At 37.4% G+C, this 15,730-nt stretch overlaps 5 protein-coding genes across 5 annotated transcripts; 1 reads left to right on the top strand and 4 right to left on the bottom strand.

The window, feature by feature from the left end:
* Position 1: 1 nt before the first annotated feature.
* On the bottom strand, positions 2-2,946 carry RHIMIDRAFT_270785 (uncharacterized protein). Its single transcript, XM_023612209.1, has 3 exons — positions 2,626-2,946; positions 2,323-2,570; positions 2-2,272 (listed from the first exon to the last, which is right to left on the bottom strand). The coding sequence occupies exons 2-3, from the start codon at positions 2,546-2,548 to the stop codon at positions 102-104; spliced, it is 2,397 nt and encodes a 798-aa protein (XP_023461675.1). The 5' UTR covers positions 2,549-2,570; positions 2,626-2,946; the 3' UTR covers positions 2-101.
* A 6-nt stretch (positions 2,947-2,952) lies between these two features.
* On the top strand, positions 2,953-4,416 carry RHIMIDRAFT_270794 (uncharacterized protein). Its single transcript, XM_023612210.1, has 6 exons — positions 2,953-3,088; positions 3,141-3,256; positions 3,314-3,338; positions 3,468-3,718; positions 3,768-4,161; positions 4,211-4,416. The coding sequence occupies exons 1-6, from the start codon at positions 2,987-2,989 to the stop codon at positions 4,367-4,369; spliced, it is 1,047 nt and encodes a 348-aa protein (XP_023461676.1). The 5' UTR covers positions 2,953-2,986; the 3' UTR covers positions 4,370-4,416.
* Positions 4,310-7,352, bottom strand: RHIMIDRAFT_81839 (uncharacterized protein). The gene is made up of 7 exons (XM_023615740.1): positions 7,055-7,352; positions 6,901-7,001; positions 6,704-6,842; positions 6,209-6,653; positions 5,641-6,159; positions 4,806-5,589; positions 4,310-4,748 (listed from the first exon to the last, which is right to left on the bottom strand). The coding sequence occupies exons 1-7, from the start codon at positions 7,065-7,067 to the stop codon at positions 4,431-4,433; spliced, it is 2,319 nt and encodes a 772-aa protein (XP_023461677.1). The 5' UTR covers positions 7,068-7,352; the 3' UTR covers positions 4,310-4,430.
* Positions 7,353-7,414: 62 nt separating this feature from the next.
* Positions 7,415-8,788, bottom strand: RHIMIDRAFT_208735 (NAD(P)-binding protein; the record flags this gene model as incomplete). Its single annotated transcript, XM_023607083.1, has 6 exons — positions 7,415-7,521; positions 7,572-8,094; positions 8,165-8,273; positions 8,324-8,448; positions 8,502-8,637; positions 8,685-8,788. The coding sequence occupies 6 exons, from the start codon at positions 8,786-8,788 to the stop codon at positions 7,415-7,417; spliced, it is 1,104 nt and encodes a 367-aa protein (XP_023461678.1).
* Positions 8,789-9,030: 242 nt separating this feature from the next.
* Positions 9,031-11,125, bottom strand: RHIMIDRAFT_81884 (DUF619-domain-containing protein). The gene is made up of 2 exons (XM_023615741.1): positions 11,043-11,125; positions 9,031-10,990 (listed from the first exon to the last, which is right to left on the bottom strand). The coding sequence occupies exon 2, from the start codon at positions 10,890-10,892 to the stop codon at positions 9,504-9,506; it is 1,389 nt and encodes a 462-aa protein (XP_023461679.1). The 5' UTR covers positions 10,893-10,990; positions 11,043-11,125; the 3' UTR covers positions 9,031-9,503.
* Positions 11,126-15,730: the final 4,605 nt, after the last annotated feature.

Consider the following 15,730-nt stretch of genomic DNA (forward strand, 5'->3'; position numbering starts at 1 on the left):
AGAGTGTACGTTTATTATTATTAGAGAATGAAGGGTAATTAGAAAGAAAGGGATAAAGTTATAATAAATAAATGCAGTGAATAAAAGGTATACACATGTGTCTATGATACATCTTCCTTCTTTTTTCGTCTTTCATCTAGACTTCCTCTTGGACTGCCTCTTGGACTACCACGTCTACTACCTGTCTGTTGCTGTAACCATAGTGTAGCAGCCGTGCCGCTTTCCACAGGGCCATCATGAATCACGTACTCTTCTTCATCTGACTGTTCATGAATCACAAACCCGAGACGTGACCTCGACCGTTGGATGTCCGCAGGTGAAGGCGAGCGATCCATGAGCCCCGATAGGTTAGGCGCGCTTCCTGTTCGGGCAGTCAGGTTGGACGAGCTGCCATTACGGTTAGCCAGGCCGAGTGCGGACGTTGTCCTGAACGGCAAAATGCCGCCTTCGACAATACTGTGTTCATGAGGAAAAAGTGTACTATGACTATCGCCACTGTACCTCTTCTTACTCCAGTACTGTTTCGAGATCACGCTTGGCGTTTTGGTGGAAGGACCCAAGGTGGCAGGTATGCTGATCGTCACCATCTCAGAAGTATTTGAAGGCTCATCCAATGAATCGAGTGAGACATCTGTCGTGTTGACCGAGGTATATTGTCCATGGTGGTTTATCCACTGTCGGATCATGATGGTGGCCCTCGAGATCGATTTTGTCAAAGCAGACAGGAATCGCTTTTGAGTGGACAGGTCATTATTACTACCCAAGAGACCGCCACTGGCGCCCAGGTTGAAGCTGCGTCGTTTACGCATCTTTTTGCAAACGAAAAACATAAACAGGATGGCGATCAGGATGATAAAGAAAATAACGCCTAGGACGGCTGCAGATATCTTTTCCCGTTCTGGCACAGACTCGACCCTGTGTCCATCTGTCACGCCTACACCGTCTGCGATTTCGTGTACGTCTTCGTCGTCTGTGTTGTGGCCAAGAAATCCATCATGGTGATCTTCCAAAGGGATCTGATTGGCAACATGCAACAGCATGGCTCCGAGTGTCCAAGAGACTTGGATATCGTTGATCGTGTCGATGCTCTGAAAGAGGGGATGCCAGTTCTTTGATTCGACGCTCTGCTTTACCTGCTCTAGCAACTGTTCATCCTCTGTCAAGTTGAGATGGCCACTTGGATTATTGATACGAGGAATCTGTATCCCCTCATGCAGGACATTCACAATCCAAGCGGACTTGAAGCATTGCATCTGATACCTGTTCAGCTCCATCTGTGACACGTCTTTGTGCTCCTCTATGACCGCGTTCCAGTCTTTGCTGCAGTATTGTGTTGCCTTTTCTTCATATTCTGTAAAATCATATACACCACCCAGTCCAAGGATATCATGTGTTGAATACCAGTATTCAGAAATACCCACAAATTTGTTCACCGACCAGTCAATGTGAGGCGTATGAACACCGTTGAAGAGACAGGGCTGGGTGGGACAGGCAGCATCTTTGTTCAGTAAAGGTTCGGTATACTTGATGCATTCATTAAAGTCACCCGTTCCATGTAGATATAACGGAATGCTTGTCGAGTGAGAATCAGTCAGGTTCAGATTGAGAGGCAAACAGGGATCTTGAAGATGTAGCAGGTGATGCTCGTCCAGCAAGTGCTTTTGCTGCTCCTTTCCATTCACTTCCGCAAACACCTCCTCTACACGTTTTTCTAAATACCGTCTTCTGGCCTCATTGCTACCGTATCCTAAAAAGGTAGTAACAAAGACGTCATATTCAACCGTTCTTCCGTCCAGCGTCCTCAGTGTGACCTGAGTCAAATCGTCTCTGTGCTCTTCCTTTTGGTGATGCTCTGGCTCAAATGCGATCTGAGCAGAGGCCCCACCCATATCCAAAAATCCAAACGTGTGATGCTGTTCCTCTGGCTTTTTTGGTTGCTGATCAATATAGGCCTTGATGCTCGTATCAAATCCGCCCATCAGATAATTCACGGCCACCCAGCCGTAGACACCTTCGAGTTCACCAGAGATAATCCGAACGTGGGCTTCGCAGTTGCTCATGAAGAAATGTGAATTTGTGTGGATGTAGTCGCAGGTTGATTTGAGTAATGCTTCTTGCTGATCTTGTGGTAATAATCGCATACCGGCTGTGGCCATCAAGAAGATAGGTGTACTTGATTGATTCTCTTCTGGAACGACCTCTTTAGCAAAGTTGAGCAACATGTCAAGATGCTCACCTACTTCAGATGGTTTTGATCCATAGGTGGATATGCCTATATATAATTATATATAAAATGCGCGCCTTTGAAACAATGTGTATTACCTGGTTCCTCTCGTGAAGTCCATTTCAGACCGTTATAGTCAGCTCTTTCAACAACAGGTATCTTTCCTTTCAGTTCATCTATAGTGAATGCACTCTTTGCATGTTCATGATCTTTCCAAGAGTAAATATAGACTCTTGAACCAGATGAACCAGCATCTATAATGACACCATATTTTCTATTCTTTTTCCAATCTTCAACTAATGGTCGTTTAACATCAAGTGACATTCTCTTTTTGTCTGTGTTCTCTCTTTTATTCTAATGAGTCATCTGTGACAGATTGTGTGTTCGTTTTATTAATTTACCTTTTTTAGTAATTAAAGGAAAGTGGGTCAGAGATAGAACAAAAGAGAGAGAGAGAAAGACAGGATAAAAGAAGAAAAAAAAAAGATACACTCTAGTTACCTTGGGTACCTCAATTAACTTTGAATCTCAGACAAGAGCTGTTCAATGTGGCTCAAGAAGAATAAAGAGTAACCGTCAGCCCTTTATTAATGTTTGTCTCACCAAAGAAGATAAAAAGAGAGATGAGTGATGAATGATGATGATGATGACCCTTTTTCTTTTATCGTCATTTTCTGTATTGATTGGCCAATCATTTGCTTTTATAAAAAGTCCCACAAAATCTTTTTTTTTTTTTCTCTCTTTTTCTCTTATATCTGTTCAATGTCTGATGCAAAGCAAGTCTCCTCAAGACGATATTGGGGTGGCATATTGGCATTGTCCGGTGTCGTATTAATATGGGTTACATCATCATTTGCCATGAATGTAAATAGTGTATCATTCTATATCTTATTTTATTTACCCCCACTTTCAACAGAGCCTATTTGGAGAATTGAATTATAATAAGCCATTTTTAGTGACTTATCTCAATACAGCCACTTTTTCATTCTATCTTTTACCATTCTTATTAAAAAGAAGCAAGCGTTCGAAAAAGTAAAAGATACAAGTATTAAAAGATATTCAATCTTATTCATTGTTTCTACATAATAGATTGCTTAATAATCAGAGTACAAAGGTAAATATCCCATTGCATGATTTCAAAAAAGGAGATCATGTATAAAAAAGGAAATTAGATGGCAGAGAGAGAGAGAGACACGAAATGATGTGTATGTGGTACAATAGACTGATCACTTAAATACAATAGACCTATGCCGCAGTACAATCAACATCTACAACCACAGAAAAGCTATCAACAGTCCAGACAATCCAGTTGAGTCTAACCTTTTGTATCCTCTGGTTCTTTGCCAACTATACAACGAATGCAAGCTTAGCTTATACCACAGTTGGAAGTAGCACCATTCTATCTGCCATGTCAGGCTTATTTACTTTAGCATTTGGCGTCTTGTTTAAAGTAGAACAACTCAATGTGATTAAATGTGCAGCCGTACTTATTAGGTAGGAGGGTATTGAATAATGATGATCATCAATGAACACAACTCCATAGCTTTCTTGGTGTCATTCTCGTATCTTATTCCGATCACATTAATGATCATACCCAGGCTTCATCTCCACTGGTAGGTGACGTCCTGGCCTTATCTGGCGCCTTTTTCTACGGCTGTTATACTATTCTACTCAAGTTAAAGATTGGCAATGAGGACAGAATCGATATGCCTCTCTTTTTTGGATTTGTCGGTGCATTCAACATCTTATTGCTTTGGCCACTAATGCCTATACTCCATTATTTGGGACTAGAGACATTTGAATTGCCAATGAATGGTACACTTTGGGCCGTCATCTTTTTGAATGCGTTCATTGGTACCTTCTTGTCTGACTATCTTTGGTTACTGGCCATGTTGATGACATCTCCTCTCGTAGTCACTCTTGGTATTGCTCTTACCGTAAGTTATAGGCACAGCCATCATTGAACGTACTCACACTGTTATATAGACGCCTCTTGCATTGATTGGTGAAATCTTCTTTAAAGGAATTATACCTAACCTTCGATATTCCCTTGGTGCCTTATTTATTCTCTCAGGGTTTCTAGCAATTAATACCAATGCTTTAAAGGAAGCAAAGTCAAGGAATCAAGAAACATTTTTGAATTAGAAAAAATAGCTGTGTAAATATCACTTTTTCTCTATTGTAAATAAACCATTTCTTTTTTATTTTATTTATTTTCACTTTTATTATAAAACTGGTTATAGTCTAATCGAACCAAAAGACACAAGAATTGCGTCTCCTCTGTCGTACGTAGATGCAGTTCTTCAATAAGTAAATTCATATGATAAACAAATGCATGTTCAATTTCTCCAAGTCGTCGTTGACTATTTTCAAATACGATCGTCGTCGGTGTATCTTTGAGTCCTACCTTGGGCATTCCAAACACATCTTGACTTTGCTCTTCTTCCAGCTGATTTAATATTCGATTGAATTTCTCTGCTAGAGTTGTAAACTTTATACATGCTTTTATCAATTTCTCAAAAATCTATTTCCAACAGAAAAAAAGAATGAGATAAATGTAGGATATAACCTTATTTTTTACTTGAAGCAGTCTTCCTGTCGTCAGCATGCATTGTTTTAAGCAAGTGTCTAAAAAATCTGAATGATACTGTAGTACTTGATCGACTGTAGATACAGTCATTAGGTTCGATTCTAATCTTCTCCAATTAGGTTCCAGTACCTCGTTTGTGACATAATAAGTAAACTGCTGTACAAACGCAAGCATGCGGTGTCGTAATGACACTGTACGAAACTTCCATCGCTCGATCTCACCGTTGACGGTCCTTGTCTTCCACAGGGCCGTCTTTTCATCCATCCATGCGTTGCATAACAAGTCCTCTACGTGCTTCAATGATAAAATAAGCCGGAATAAAAGTTGGTATTTGGTCAGCGCTTTGCGAGAGATAACAAGCGACAACGGGAACGTCACGGTATAGTCAATGGTCAGTGCATCATATCCAGTGAGTATATCCTTTGTGTTTAAAGACATGGAACTGCCAGATAGGCTTTGGGCTCTTTCCAGTCCAGGTATTTCAAACAGACTCGACTGTCTGGATTCCTTGCGGATCTCTTTTTCCATACCAGAGACATTGATGATACGTAGTAGCTGAGGCACTAACTTTAGATGGCTCATTCCCACCTTGATGTCTTCCTTGTATGGGTCGTAGGCTGCAACAGATGAAGAATTTCTCAAGACGAGGTCCATTAATGACTGAAGTCGTGTCTGTGATATATCGGACGCTGGCTGCTTTAATTCTTCTTTGGCCAAATCTAGAAATGATGTCAAGAAGTCGGATTGATCAAGGAAAAAGTAGTGCTTCAAAGAACTAACCATCCCTAAATCAGTTTTTTTTATGCTTTTTCTCTTTCTCTCTTACCGTAAACGTCCAATAAGTTGTCTTTCATTCATCAATAAATCCAGCAATGTATGACTCGCATACTTGTACGCTACTTCCAAATTCTTTGCAAACTGAGCACCATTCACGGCATCCCATACCTCACTTCTGGGTATATGAGCAAAGCTTGTACGACTGTTTGTCAGAAACGTCTTTTTCAATTCATCGTCTGCTACTTGATTCATCTCTTCAGGGTCCGCAATGATCACACCACACTCACGAACGACATTAAGGTATTTTCCTGCCAGCAGTATTTGGTTCTTCATCGGTTCTAGAAATACAGGGACAGATCCCTCTCGGATCGTATACCGCATCTCCCAATAGGCATCATTAAAATCCTCTTTCAAGTTTTCTTTTCTCACTGTGTTCTTTTCGACAATCATGAATTCGTTATATGAATCCATGATCTCTCCGTGATAAATCCAGGAATGAAGCATGTCAAAGTAAGGGGCAGATGCTTTTGATAGTAAAAACGTGTAAATCTTCTTACATGATGGATCGCTGTTGCTGTATTAGTCTTGATCTTGTCTATTATATATTTAAAAATTACCCGCTTAAGCCAATGAGCCTTTCTGCTAGAATGTTTAATATGTGTCCTCCCTTCTGATGATCTGGTATCTTGCGTTCACTTGTTTTCTTTTCTGTCAATCCTTCAATCACCGCCTCAATATCATCACTCTCTTCGTCCTCCAACACGTTATCCTTGGCCAGTCGTATGGTCATCACCAAATCATAAAGTACTTTCATACTGTGCAATGTATCTTGTGCATAGAACCACAGTTTATGAAGCGTGAACGTACTGCTGGTATGAAACTGATGTTCTAGCTGAGCAATGAATGATGTATACTCTTTCAAGAACGTCTTGATGGCTGCTGTCAGTGCATGATTGATCATACCGTATTCATAGCGTGAATAGGTTTCTGTAAAGGCGTCAATGGATGAATAATAAGTTGATAAGGGTAATATCTTTTCTACGAGATGCTTCAAACTTGGATCTATGAAAACAATTGATATCTTTTTTTTTTGTATTCATTGTTTTTTTTACCAAGGGTTGGGTCTATGGTATAGGTGAGTTGATCCCAAGTGTAGAAATCTTCTAATTGAGGTCTTTGATCGATATCCATTCTGTTGTAATCTTGTGGCATTTTCGGATAAACACGCTTGATATAGGTACCATCAAATCCCTTATATACATGCAGTTAAGTTGTAGGTATGAAGCGTATATAGATCATGCGTTTTTACCAGTAAAATGTATAACAAGTCCTCAATGATGGCATATTCTTGAATTTGAACAGAAAAAGAATCTATTTTATCTGTTTCTTCATGTCGGTCAGGCGATGATACTATTGCATATAAATATGAGATTATGCTTTTGGTATGCTTTATGTGTTCTTACTTGTGCTCAACATGTCTGTATCAATCGATTCTGGTGCTGTGCCATGTCTTATGTTGGCAATTTTCTTATTAATCTAATTGGGTGACATTACTATTAAAGAAGTGTATATGTGTTGCTTTTTTTTTGGTTTTGTCTGGTTACATTATTGAGTTGATTTTCAGACAATAGAATACTTCTTTTAGAAGGACCTGGATTGCCAGTAGGACTAGGTGATGCTGTATTGGTTGATCGAAAGTATCTTTCATTCAAGATAGAAGGGGATTGTGTTGGTGTAAGACGTGACATTAAAGAAATAAACACTATAGAGAGAGAGGGAGAGAGACGCGCTTAAACCGGGCTTTCTATTTTTTCTTTATTCATTTAAATGGCAGTTTCATCATAAGCAGGAATGACTTTAAATGGATGCGGTATAAGTGCACTACTTACATCGCCCCACCAAGTATCTGTACATTGTCTATACCATTCAACTAGAAGAAATATTAAATATATATGTACATCACTTTTGTCTTATTCTTACTTGTTTTTAATAAGCCTTCCTCAAACTTCATCCTAGGTGCCCATCCAAGTTTCTCTAGTTTTGAGCAATCTATTGCATACCTTCGGTCATTAAATGCTCTATCTCTAACAAATTCAACATGTTGATCCACTTCATTCTCTTTATATCCAAACAAGAGTATTAATCTTCTTGCCATTTCCAAGTTTGATATCTCCAGAGGCGATCCAATGTTATAGGTTTCGCCTACACTTCCCTTGTGGAAGATGATGTCGAGGGCATCAGCTACATCAGCTGCATACAAATATTTTCTTGAATTATGTCCGTCGCCATGAATATAACATTTTCCACCACGAAGTAAACTACAAACAAATTTGGATGTGATCTTTTCAGGATACTGATAAGGTCCATAGACATTGTTCGATCGAGTGATCATGATGGGCAGACCAAAAGATTTGTGGTATGCTTTGACAAGGCATTCAGCAGCTGCCTTGGTGGCAGAGTAAGGATTAGATGGGGATAGGATGGTATCTTCAGGACAATCAGGCTATTTTTTTTTGTGAAATGAGCAAGTCTAGTCATGTATATATATATATATATATACAATATGTACTTACACCATTGATAACTTCGCCATAGACCTCGTCTGTACTGACATGAATAAACCGTCTAATTTTACTAATCTTGGCGGCTTCTAAAAGGACATGTGTTCCCATGACATTGTTCCTGCAAAATGGTTACTATGACATATACTCTTTTTTTTTTTTTTCTCTTACTTTGTAAATTCAAATGAATCTCCAAAAGAGTTATCAACATGAGTCTGTGCTGCCAGATGAAAGATGACATCAATGTTTTTATCCCTAAGTAAAAATGTAATAAAATCCGCAGAAGTAATATCCCCCTATTGTCTTGTCAATCTTTATGTGCTTCTTTTTTTTTGTAATAGTCTATTACTCGAACAAATGTAAAGTTTGGAAACTCTCTGACTGACTTCAAGTTATGCAATGATCCACAATAATCCAACTTGTCTACTACATAAATATGATACTCTGGATAAAGTACGACAAGCTTTCTAACAAGAAATGATCCTCTAATACCTATATTAGAATATTGTGTACGTTTGCTTTATTGACTTACATAAACCCTGCACCTCCTGTCACTAATATATTCTTGACATCTCTCAGGTCACTGGCTAATTCAGACACTCTTTCTCCAATGTCCTCTCGGTCAAAGTCACTCATCGTTTTTACAAGTTCGGCATGTCTTTCCCTTGGTTGCATTTAGACTTTCAGGGAAAAAAAAATAGGGGGTAAAAGGGAAAAGCTATAGTTTCTTTATATATAAAATGAAATTGCGCCACTTGAAACTCTATTTTTCATTTGTTGTCCAATTCATTGTCGCTCTTTATAGAACAGTACTTTTTTTTTTCTTTGTTCAAACACAGTGAAAAAGAGCAAATATCACCAATGAACCTTTTTGTCTCTTTTTCTATTTGTCAACAGGAACTCTCCTTTTACTGTCTGTTCTTGCTTTTGTGTAAAATTAACCTTTATTGACAGTGATACATACTATTTCTATTTTTGGTAGCTTACATAATCAGTCGGATTTTATTGCAATGGATGATTTTCCACATCCGAGAACTTCAGGTATGTTTAGAAATAAGACGGTCTATGACTTCCAGTTCTTATCATGAGTGAATACATAGAAAATCATCTATTAAGGAGGTTATTTCTATTGCTAAGAAAAGAGGGGACTTTTTTTTTCAAAGAAAAAAAAAGGCAAAATAACATTTTATGAGTAGTTTATGCAAAAAGGGACGTGGTGGTCATTGCTATAAGTCTATATGCGTCGTGCATAACTATAAAAGGTTATAAAACAAGTTCTAGATAACCAAGAAAATGATATTTTAACGTCATTTGAAAAGAAACTTGGAAAGATGTTGTATTGCGTAATATTCTACATAAAGGAAGGAGGAATAGATTTTGCAATTTGAGCATAGTCCTGTATCTTGTGATGTCCATTTTGTCCATGCCAGAATAAAACCCAGTCCTTGAGACGGAGGTACCCGCTAGCTCTTTCAAAGTACCACTTATTCACTCCATTATCCTTTCGACTTCTCCAGAGTAGTTCAGGATATGCATCACACATTCGTTTCCACAAGATATCTGTCAGCCCTATACCTTGACTTGAGGGTGCTATAGCAAATTTATCAAGGTATGCATAGGATAAACTATCTGGGTTTGGTCTTTCGTTTGTCATGATCACTGCTCCTTCATAATCTCCAGCGATGATAGCGCCTGCCAAGACTTGTTCCAGTCGTGCATAATACTTTTCGACATGTACCTTTCTCTGAAAGCTGGCCTCTAAAAGCTCAGTAAGCCTTGGCAAGTTGAGGTCGCCCACCTGCTGAAAGTTGCTGATTTTTGCGCCCTGTCGAAGGACGGTCGTCTTGGCTTGATTGATTCGGGTATGATCCGTGATGGGTAAAGAGGATGAATAGAGAGGTTTGTCTGTTACAAGGTTAGTGATCAATGCTGAAGGCAGAGATGATGTAGGCGCAATGACAGCAGAGGATGTCACAGGTAGCTGCTGCAAACAATCACGAATCGTCGTCATATTTTCCAGCATGTTTGGATACGCTGTTTGCCACTCTGGGTGTTGATTAAGGAATGCAGTGCATATATCCGAATACTCCTCTTGAAGATTAACCAAACTGTGAGCTGTTCCAGGCCTTTCGTGATTGGGTATACCACCTTCTTTATTTACAATCACAATCTTGGAAGGAACCAGTTTTGGATCGAGTGCTTGATTAGCTAGTCTTTGTGTTAGTGCCAGTAGTGCATCATTAGCCCCGACAGGTACTTGCTTGCCCTCTGCCTCGGTCAGGATGGGCACAACAATGGGTATCTGATGGTTATTAATGGCTGATAAAATTAAGTCTAGATTGACATCAATGGACGTTGATGAAAAATTAGATCGTTCTAGTGTGGGTCCATAGATCAAGGCGGCTCTACCGCCTTCTTGTTCAATTGCTTCCACCAGGGTCATGCTCTCTTGGACCATTCTTTTTCTCAACTCACTTGGTGTGTGCTCTGCCAAGGTCCAGGCAGGATTGTCAGATACCACGATCGAGGTCAATCCTAGCTTTTGAAGTTTGTATAACGTCTTCCCCACATTTTGCCATCCGTTCTTTTCGAACGGTCCTTCAATTTTTGTAAGTGCCAGTTGATGATAACAGGGTGCCAAAAGTGCATTGACATAGTCTCGGGGTGAACCAAACGAGTCTTGTTTTCCGAATTTCTTTAAAAAGTGCTGAAGCTCCCTTTTGCTGGGCGTCGTGTCCATGACATTGACCAGTAGTTCCTAAAAAGAACAGCATCAACAGGACTATCAGGCGCCAAATGAATTATACTTACACGAACTTCCTTTTGCTCAGGAATAGTCTGGATCAAATAGATTAGATTGAAATATATGTCAAATCTGTCTTTGACCTACATGATATTTTCTTTTACATAAGCCTCTTGTCGTTAATCCCAAGATTGACCTACAAAGTCGTCGAGACATTGAAAAAAAGAAAGAGAAAGAAAGAAAGAAAGATAAGGGAAATAAAAAGAGAGATAAATGAAATTCAGCATTTTCTGACTCATATTTTATCAATGAGTTACTTTTTTTTTTCTTTTCTTTTGTGATAAGTGCTTTTATGCGCTTTTTATTTATAAAAAAGAATGAGGGAATAAAGATGAATTGACTCAAATGATAATAGATAGGCTTTAGATGAGCATTTTAATAATAAAAAAATAATCTATATTTACTATTGTCAGGGGTCTTTAGAATAATTTCTACTCATTACATTTAAATCCATAAATGAGTGCTTATTGTTCACTAGGTGACCCATGACATTATAGTGTTCTGCTTCCTTTCGATCACTAATGACAGTGATAAAGGGAAAAAAAAAGAGATAGAAAGAAAGCCTTTCTTTTATGGGCTGCTACATGTTCAAACTAAAGTAGAGCATACTAAAGCACTCTACTCTTTCCAGTAGTGCTTTATAAATACGTCGTCATTATCATTGAGAGATCTACAATTTTGAGTGCTGTATGGGGAGATAATGATCAACAGCTTTATTTCGAGCAGCGTCCAAAAAGGATAATTGGACTGATCGTACTTCATGTCCTAGGTTTCTGCACTAACTCAACAGTCAATTTCGTCAAATCATGAGGCACCCAAAGCTGGAATCACTGGAAAGAAATTAAAACTTGTCATTAGCTATCAACATGTGGTTTCATACTGTATTTTTCGGTAGACACATAAGAAGATATGTAAATATAGAAAGTATATATTTTTGAGATATAACGTAAAAGTCCAAAAGAAGGACAGAAAGAGAAGAAAGAGGAAATGTTAATAAGGGAACTTACAGAATTCAGGCATAACAATAGTTTCACCAAAGTACATTCATTCATCATTCTCTATATTTCTCATCACTTCAACTTCTGATTCCTGTCCAACACTCAAACAAACAGCTTACAAATACATTAAAGGTCATGTCCCTGTATTCAACATATGTTAGCTTTAGAACAAGCGAATTAGTTATCTCAGAGTAGTCATGCATAGGCTTATAATGAAGCCGTAGTATTACTTTTTTAAAATGAGCACAGATCAGATATTGACATAATTTCTGATGCTGTCAAAACCATAAAACAGTATATGATCATTTCTAAATAAACAGCCTATCTATTTTCTCGTATCCCTTGTCCTTTATTCTTTTGATATATTGGAAAGCAGTGTCAAAAGCTGTGTAATGCCTCTGTTACCCTAACTTCAACCAAAATATCACTGTGATCTAAAAAGATCTCTATGATTTTTTTTTTATCCTTGTTTAGACGATTCTAATCCGCGTTCAACAGCAGCTTATCCACAGCTTGAAATATACTAAATCTTCGAGTATACAAAGATAGTTTCACGGCGTCTGCAATCCAGGACAAACAGCCGACTAAGCCTGTCTAAATAAAAGGTTATTCTGTCGCTAAACGTAGCTTTTCGCTTTATTCAACAGCGTAAGCGTTTTTCAAGGTTGATTTATGGTCGCCTCCATAGAAATACAAGAGGTTTATATTATACAACTTGTTTTATACTTTTATTTTACAGCAGTTTTCATGGTGCTTGTCATCTAAAACCTGTTTAAAATCTTCGAAAGCTTTTAAAAGCCAATGACTATATATCGTAGAGAAAGTGTTGATAAAAAAAACATAATGCTCAGCTTTTTAATACTTTGTTATAAGTAAAGTTATTATGATTTCTATTTAGCAGAGCAGGCTTCTATTAGAGACAGTCGTATACGCCATCCCATTGGATATAATTCAATTACAATTGATAGTTCGATCATCATTAACAGTTAACTTAATTTGATACTTTTCAAGAAAGTGTTATTAGAACATATTTGTTGATATCTGTGTTTATTAGCTATTTAGCTGTTATAAAGAATGGAGATATTGGCGGTTACAAACAAAGTGAAGATTTCTTTAAGTAGTAAAAATAAACATCAATAAACGTCCTGCTGCTCTAACCAAGCATCAATAAAAAAGATGATATTACAAAAAGTACTGGAAGTACATTGAAGCCTATGCTGAAGAACAAAATAGCAGAGATGTCATTGCTAAATTTTCAAAATCTTACAATAAAAGATGTTCATGCATCTTTCCTAGTAATATTTATTCAGCCATCTACTTACAGTCGAGATATTATTTCAGAAATTAAGATAAATAAGGCTTGAGCAGTCTATAGATGACATGCACCATGCATTGAGCGGTAAAAGCTGCCTCTACCCCTCTCTTAGCGTCATAGCGCATTCACGTATAATAAACAATGCACTGCATTTGACTGCTTTTTATATCAAAAGGGCGTACATAGCTTATAATTTTTTTATCTTGGGTATTGCTAGGGACATGCAACCTTGTAACCGTATATTTAGTTTTGATCTCCACTTGCACTTTACAATTTTGCGTGTCCCGTACAAAAAGTTGAAATAAACGACTGTAATCTTTATTAATAGTGAATCCATACAGTAAAAGATTATGTACACACTCTCGACGAATAGTGTGCATAACATATGCTATAATCTTACGTAATAAGTTATGCAATAAAGCTTAAACAGCATCACTCATGCAGGCAAGGTTTACTTCAGATTTATCGATGAATTTCACCATAAAGAATAAATACTGACTTACAAATGATGAATAAATTTTATAATCTTTGCATTAAAACATTTATGATTCGATGTTGATAGTAAAGCTGCATTGAGGCATGTAGAGAACAATGAATACAATAAGATGTGATGAAGCTTCACAATAGTATAGCAATAGAACTAAAGTTGGTATTAAGTACTGTCTATCTATCTATATAAAAATTTAAACGAAAAAGTACCATTCTATTTAGGCAGGACATACTATTTTATTCCTTTCTTCACAAGACACGCAAAATTGTAAAGCTCAAGCGAGGGCCAGGACTGAGTATACGGCTACAGGTTTGCGTGTCCCTAGTAATTTCTTATTAAGCCAGCGTTATCTCATCTGTTTAAGCAAATCAAGACACGAGAAGAGCTCATGTAGTTTATGCATTTATCAATAAATGAGAAGCAGAGCACGTCCATCTAACCAAAAATAGTAAACTATGCTTAGAGCCAATAATAAATGGTCATGGCAACAATGCCTACATAAATCTGTTTCAGTATAAAAGAAAAGCAATGTTTTTCGTAAAAAAGGATATAAAAGTTTCTTCAACGATCTAATCTTTATACAAATGCAAATCAAGCTTGTTCTTCTTATTATCTGCGCTTCTCTTGCCATCCTTGGCTTTGCTACTCCTGATCCTACCTTGGAAGAAAAGATACCATATCACCTCGGATGGAAACCGTTACCCAAAACTAGTGAAGCGCAATAAAATATCAATAAGCTTAATTCTCTTTACAAATACATTTTTCAATGTTTTCGTTTCAATGCGCCATTGATAATTGATAAAGACAGACGTGAGAAAGGAGGTGAGAAAATTAACAAGAGAGTTTATTAAATTAAAGCAGTATTAAGAGTATATATTTACATAAACACGAATACATTCTTAAAGAGTAAACCTTTCTCCTAAAAGAAGAACAAACTATCCCACTCTTTCCAACAGTGATCTATAGCTGCTATTGAAAAACTTATACTTTCGAATGATTTATAATAATGAAACAAAAAGATCAATCAACTTTTTTTCGAGTACTGGTCCTACACTGATCTTACTTACGTCCTAAACTTCTGGACAAAAAACTGATTAAAACTCGTCATTTATATAAAGAAAATGACATTGTTGCCAATTTCTTTATTTATCCGTAGGTACAACTTACAATTCTCCATCTTCAATGTTATTGTAAGCATTTTGCTTATAGAAGCAAAACGTGTGTTAGATGTGCTTTTTATCTTAATTCAGCGTTATTTCATCAGTTTAAGCAGATCAACATACGGAGGAAAGTTCATGTTGCTTATGCATTTATGAATACATGATCGATAAAACAGAAAGAAACATGCACACCTACCTAACCAATAATAGTAAACTATGCTTAGAGCCAATAATAAATGATCATGGCAGCGACGTCTACATGAATCTGTTTTAGTATAAAAAAGAAGAAATGTTTTTCGTTAAAAAAAGGGACACAACAGTTCTTTGATTTATACTTTATTACTCAAATGCAAATCAAGTTTGTTATTCTTACCATCTGTGCGTCTCTCTTCGCTATTGGCTCTGCCGCGCCTGCTTCTTCACTTTGCCAGGCCGCTAAAACCTTGTCGGAAATGTCTCCTCAACAAAGAGAGCACTTATCAATGTTAATGGAAGGTGCATGAAAGGGTTTGAATTTCCGGAAAATAGAAAAGATGCTCAAGTTGCTAAAGTGCAATAAACATCAATAAACTCAATAGTTCTTTTACACATCATATTTATTTCTATGCGTCATTAGTAAATAATAAGGGCAAGTGCGCTTTATTTTAGCACTAAGATACATTCGTTTTATCAAACACAGACAGATCAGCTTTAAACACGGATGTTTTACTTCTATAATGATGAATCTTCATCAATAGCTACCACGCTGACTGGTTGCTTACATGTACTGTCGATTTCAAGGGAGGAATCTGTTGTCAAAAAGTCCGGCAAAA

This window comes from Rhizopus microsporus (genome assembly GCF_002708625.1).
Source record: "Rhizopus microsporus ATCC 52813 unplaced genomic scaffold scaffold_28, whole genome shotgun sequence".
Taxonomy (NCBI): domain Eukaryota; kingdom Fungi; phylum Mucoromycota; class Mucoromycetes; order Mucorales; family Rhizopodaceae; genus Rhizopus; species Rhizopus microsporus.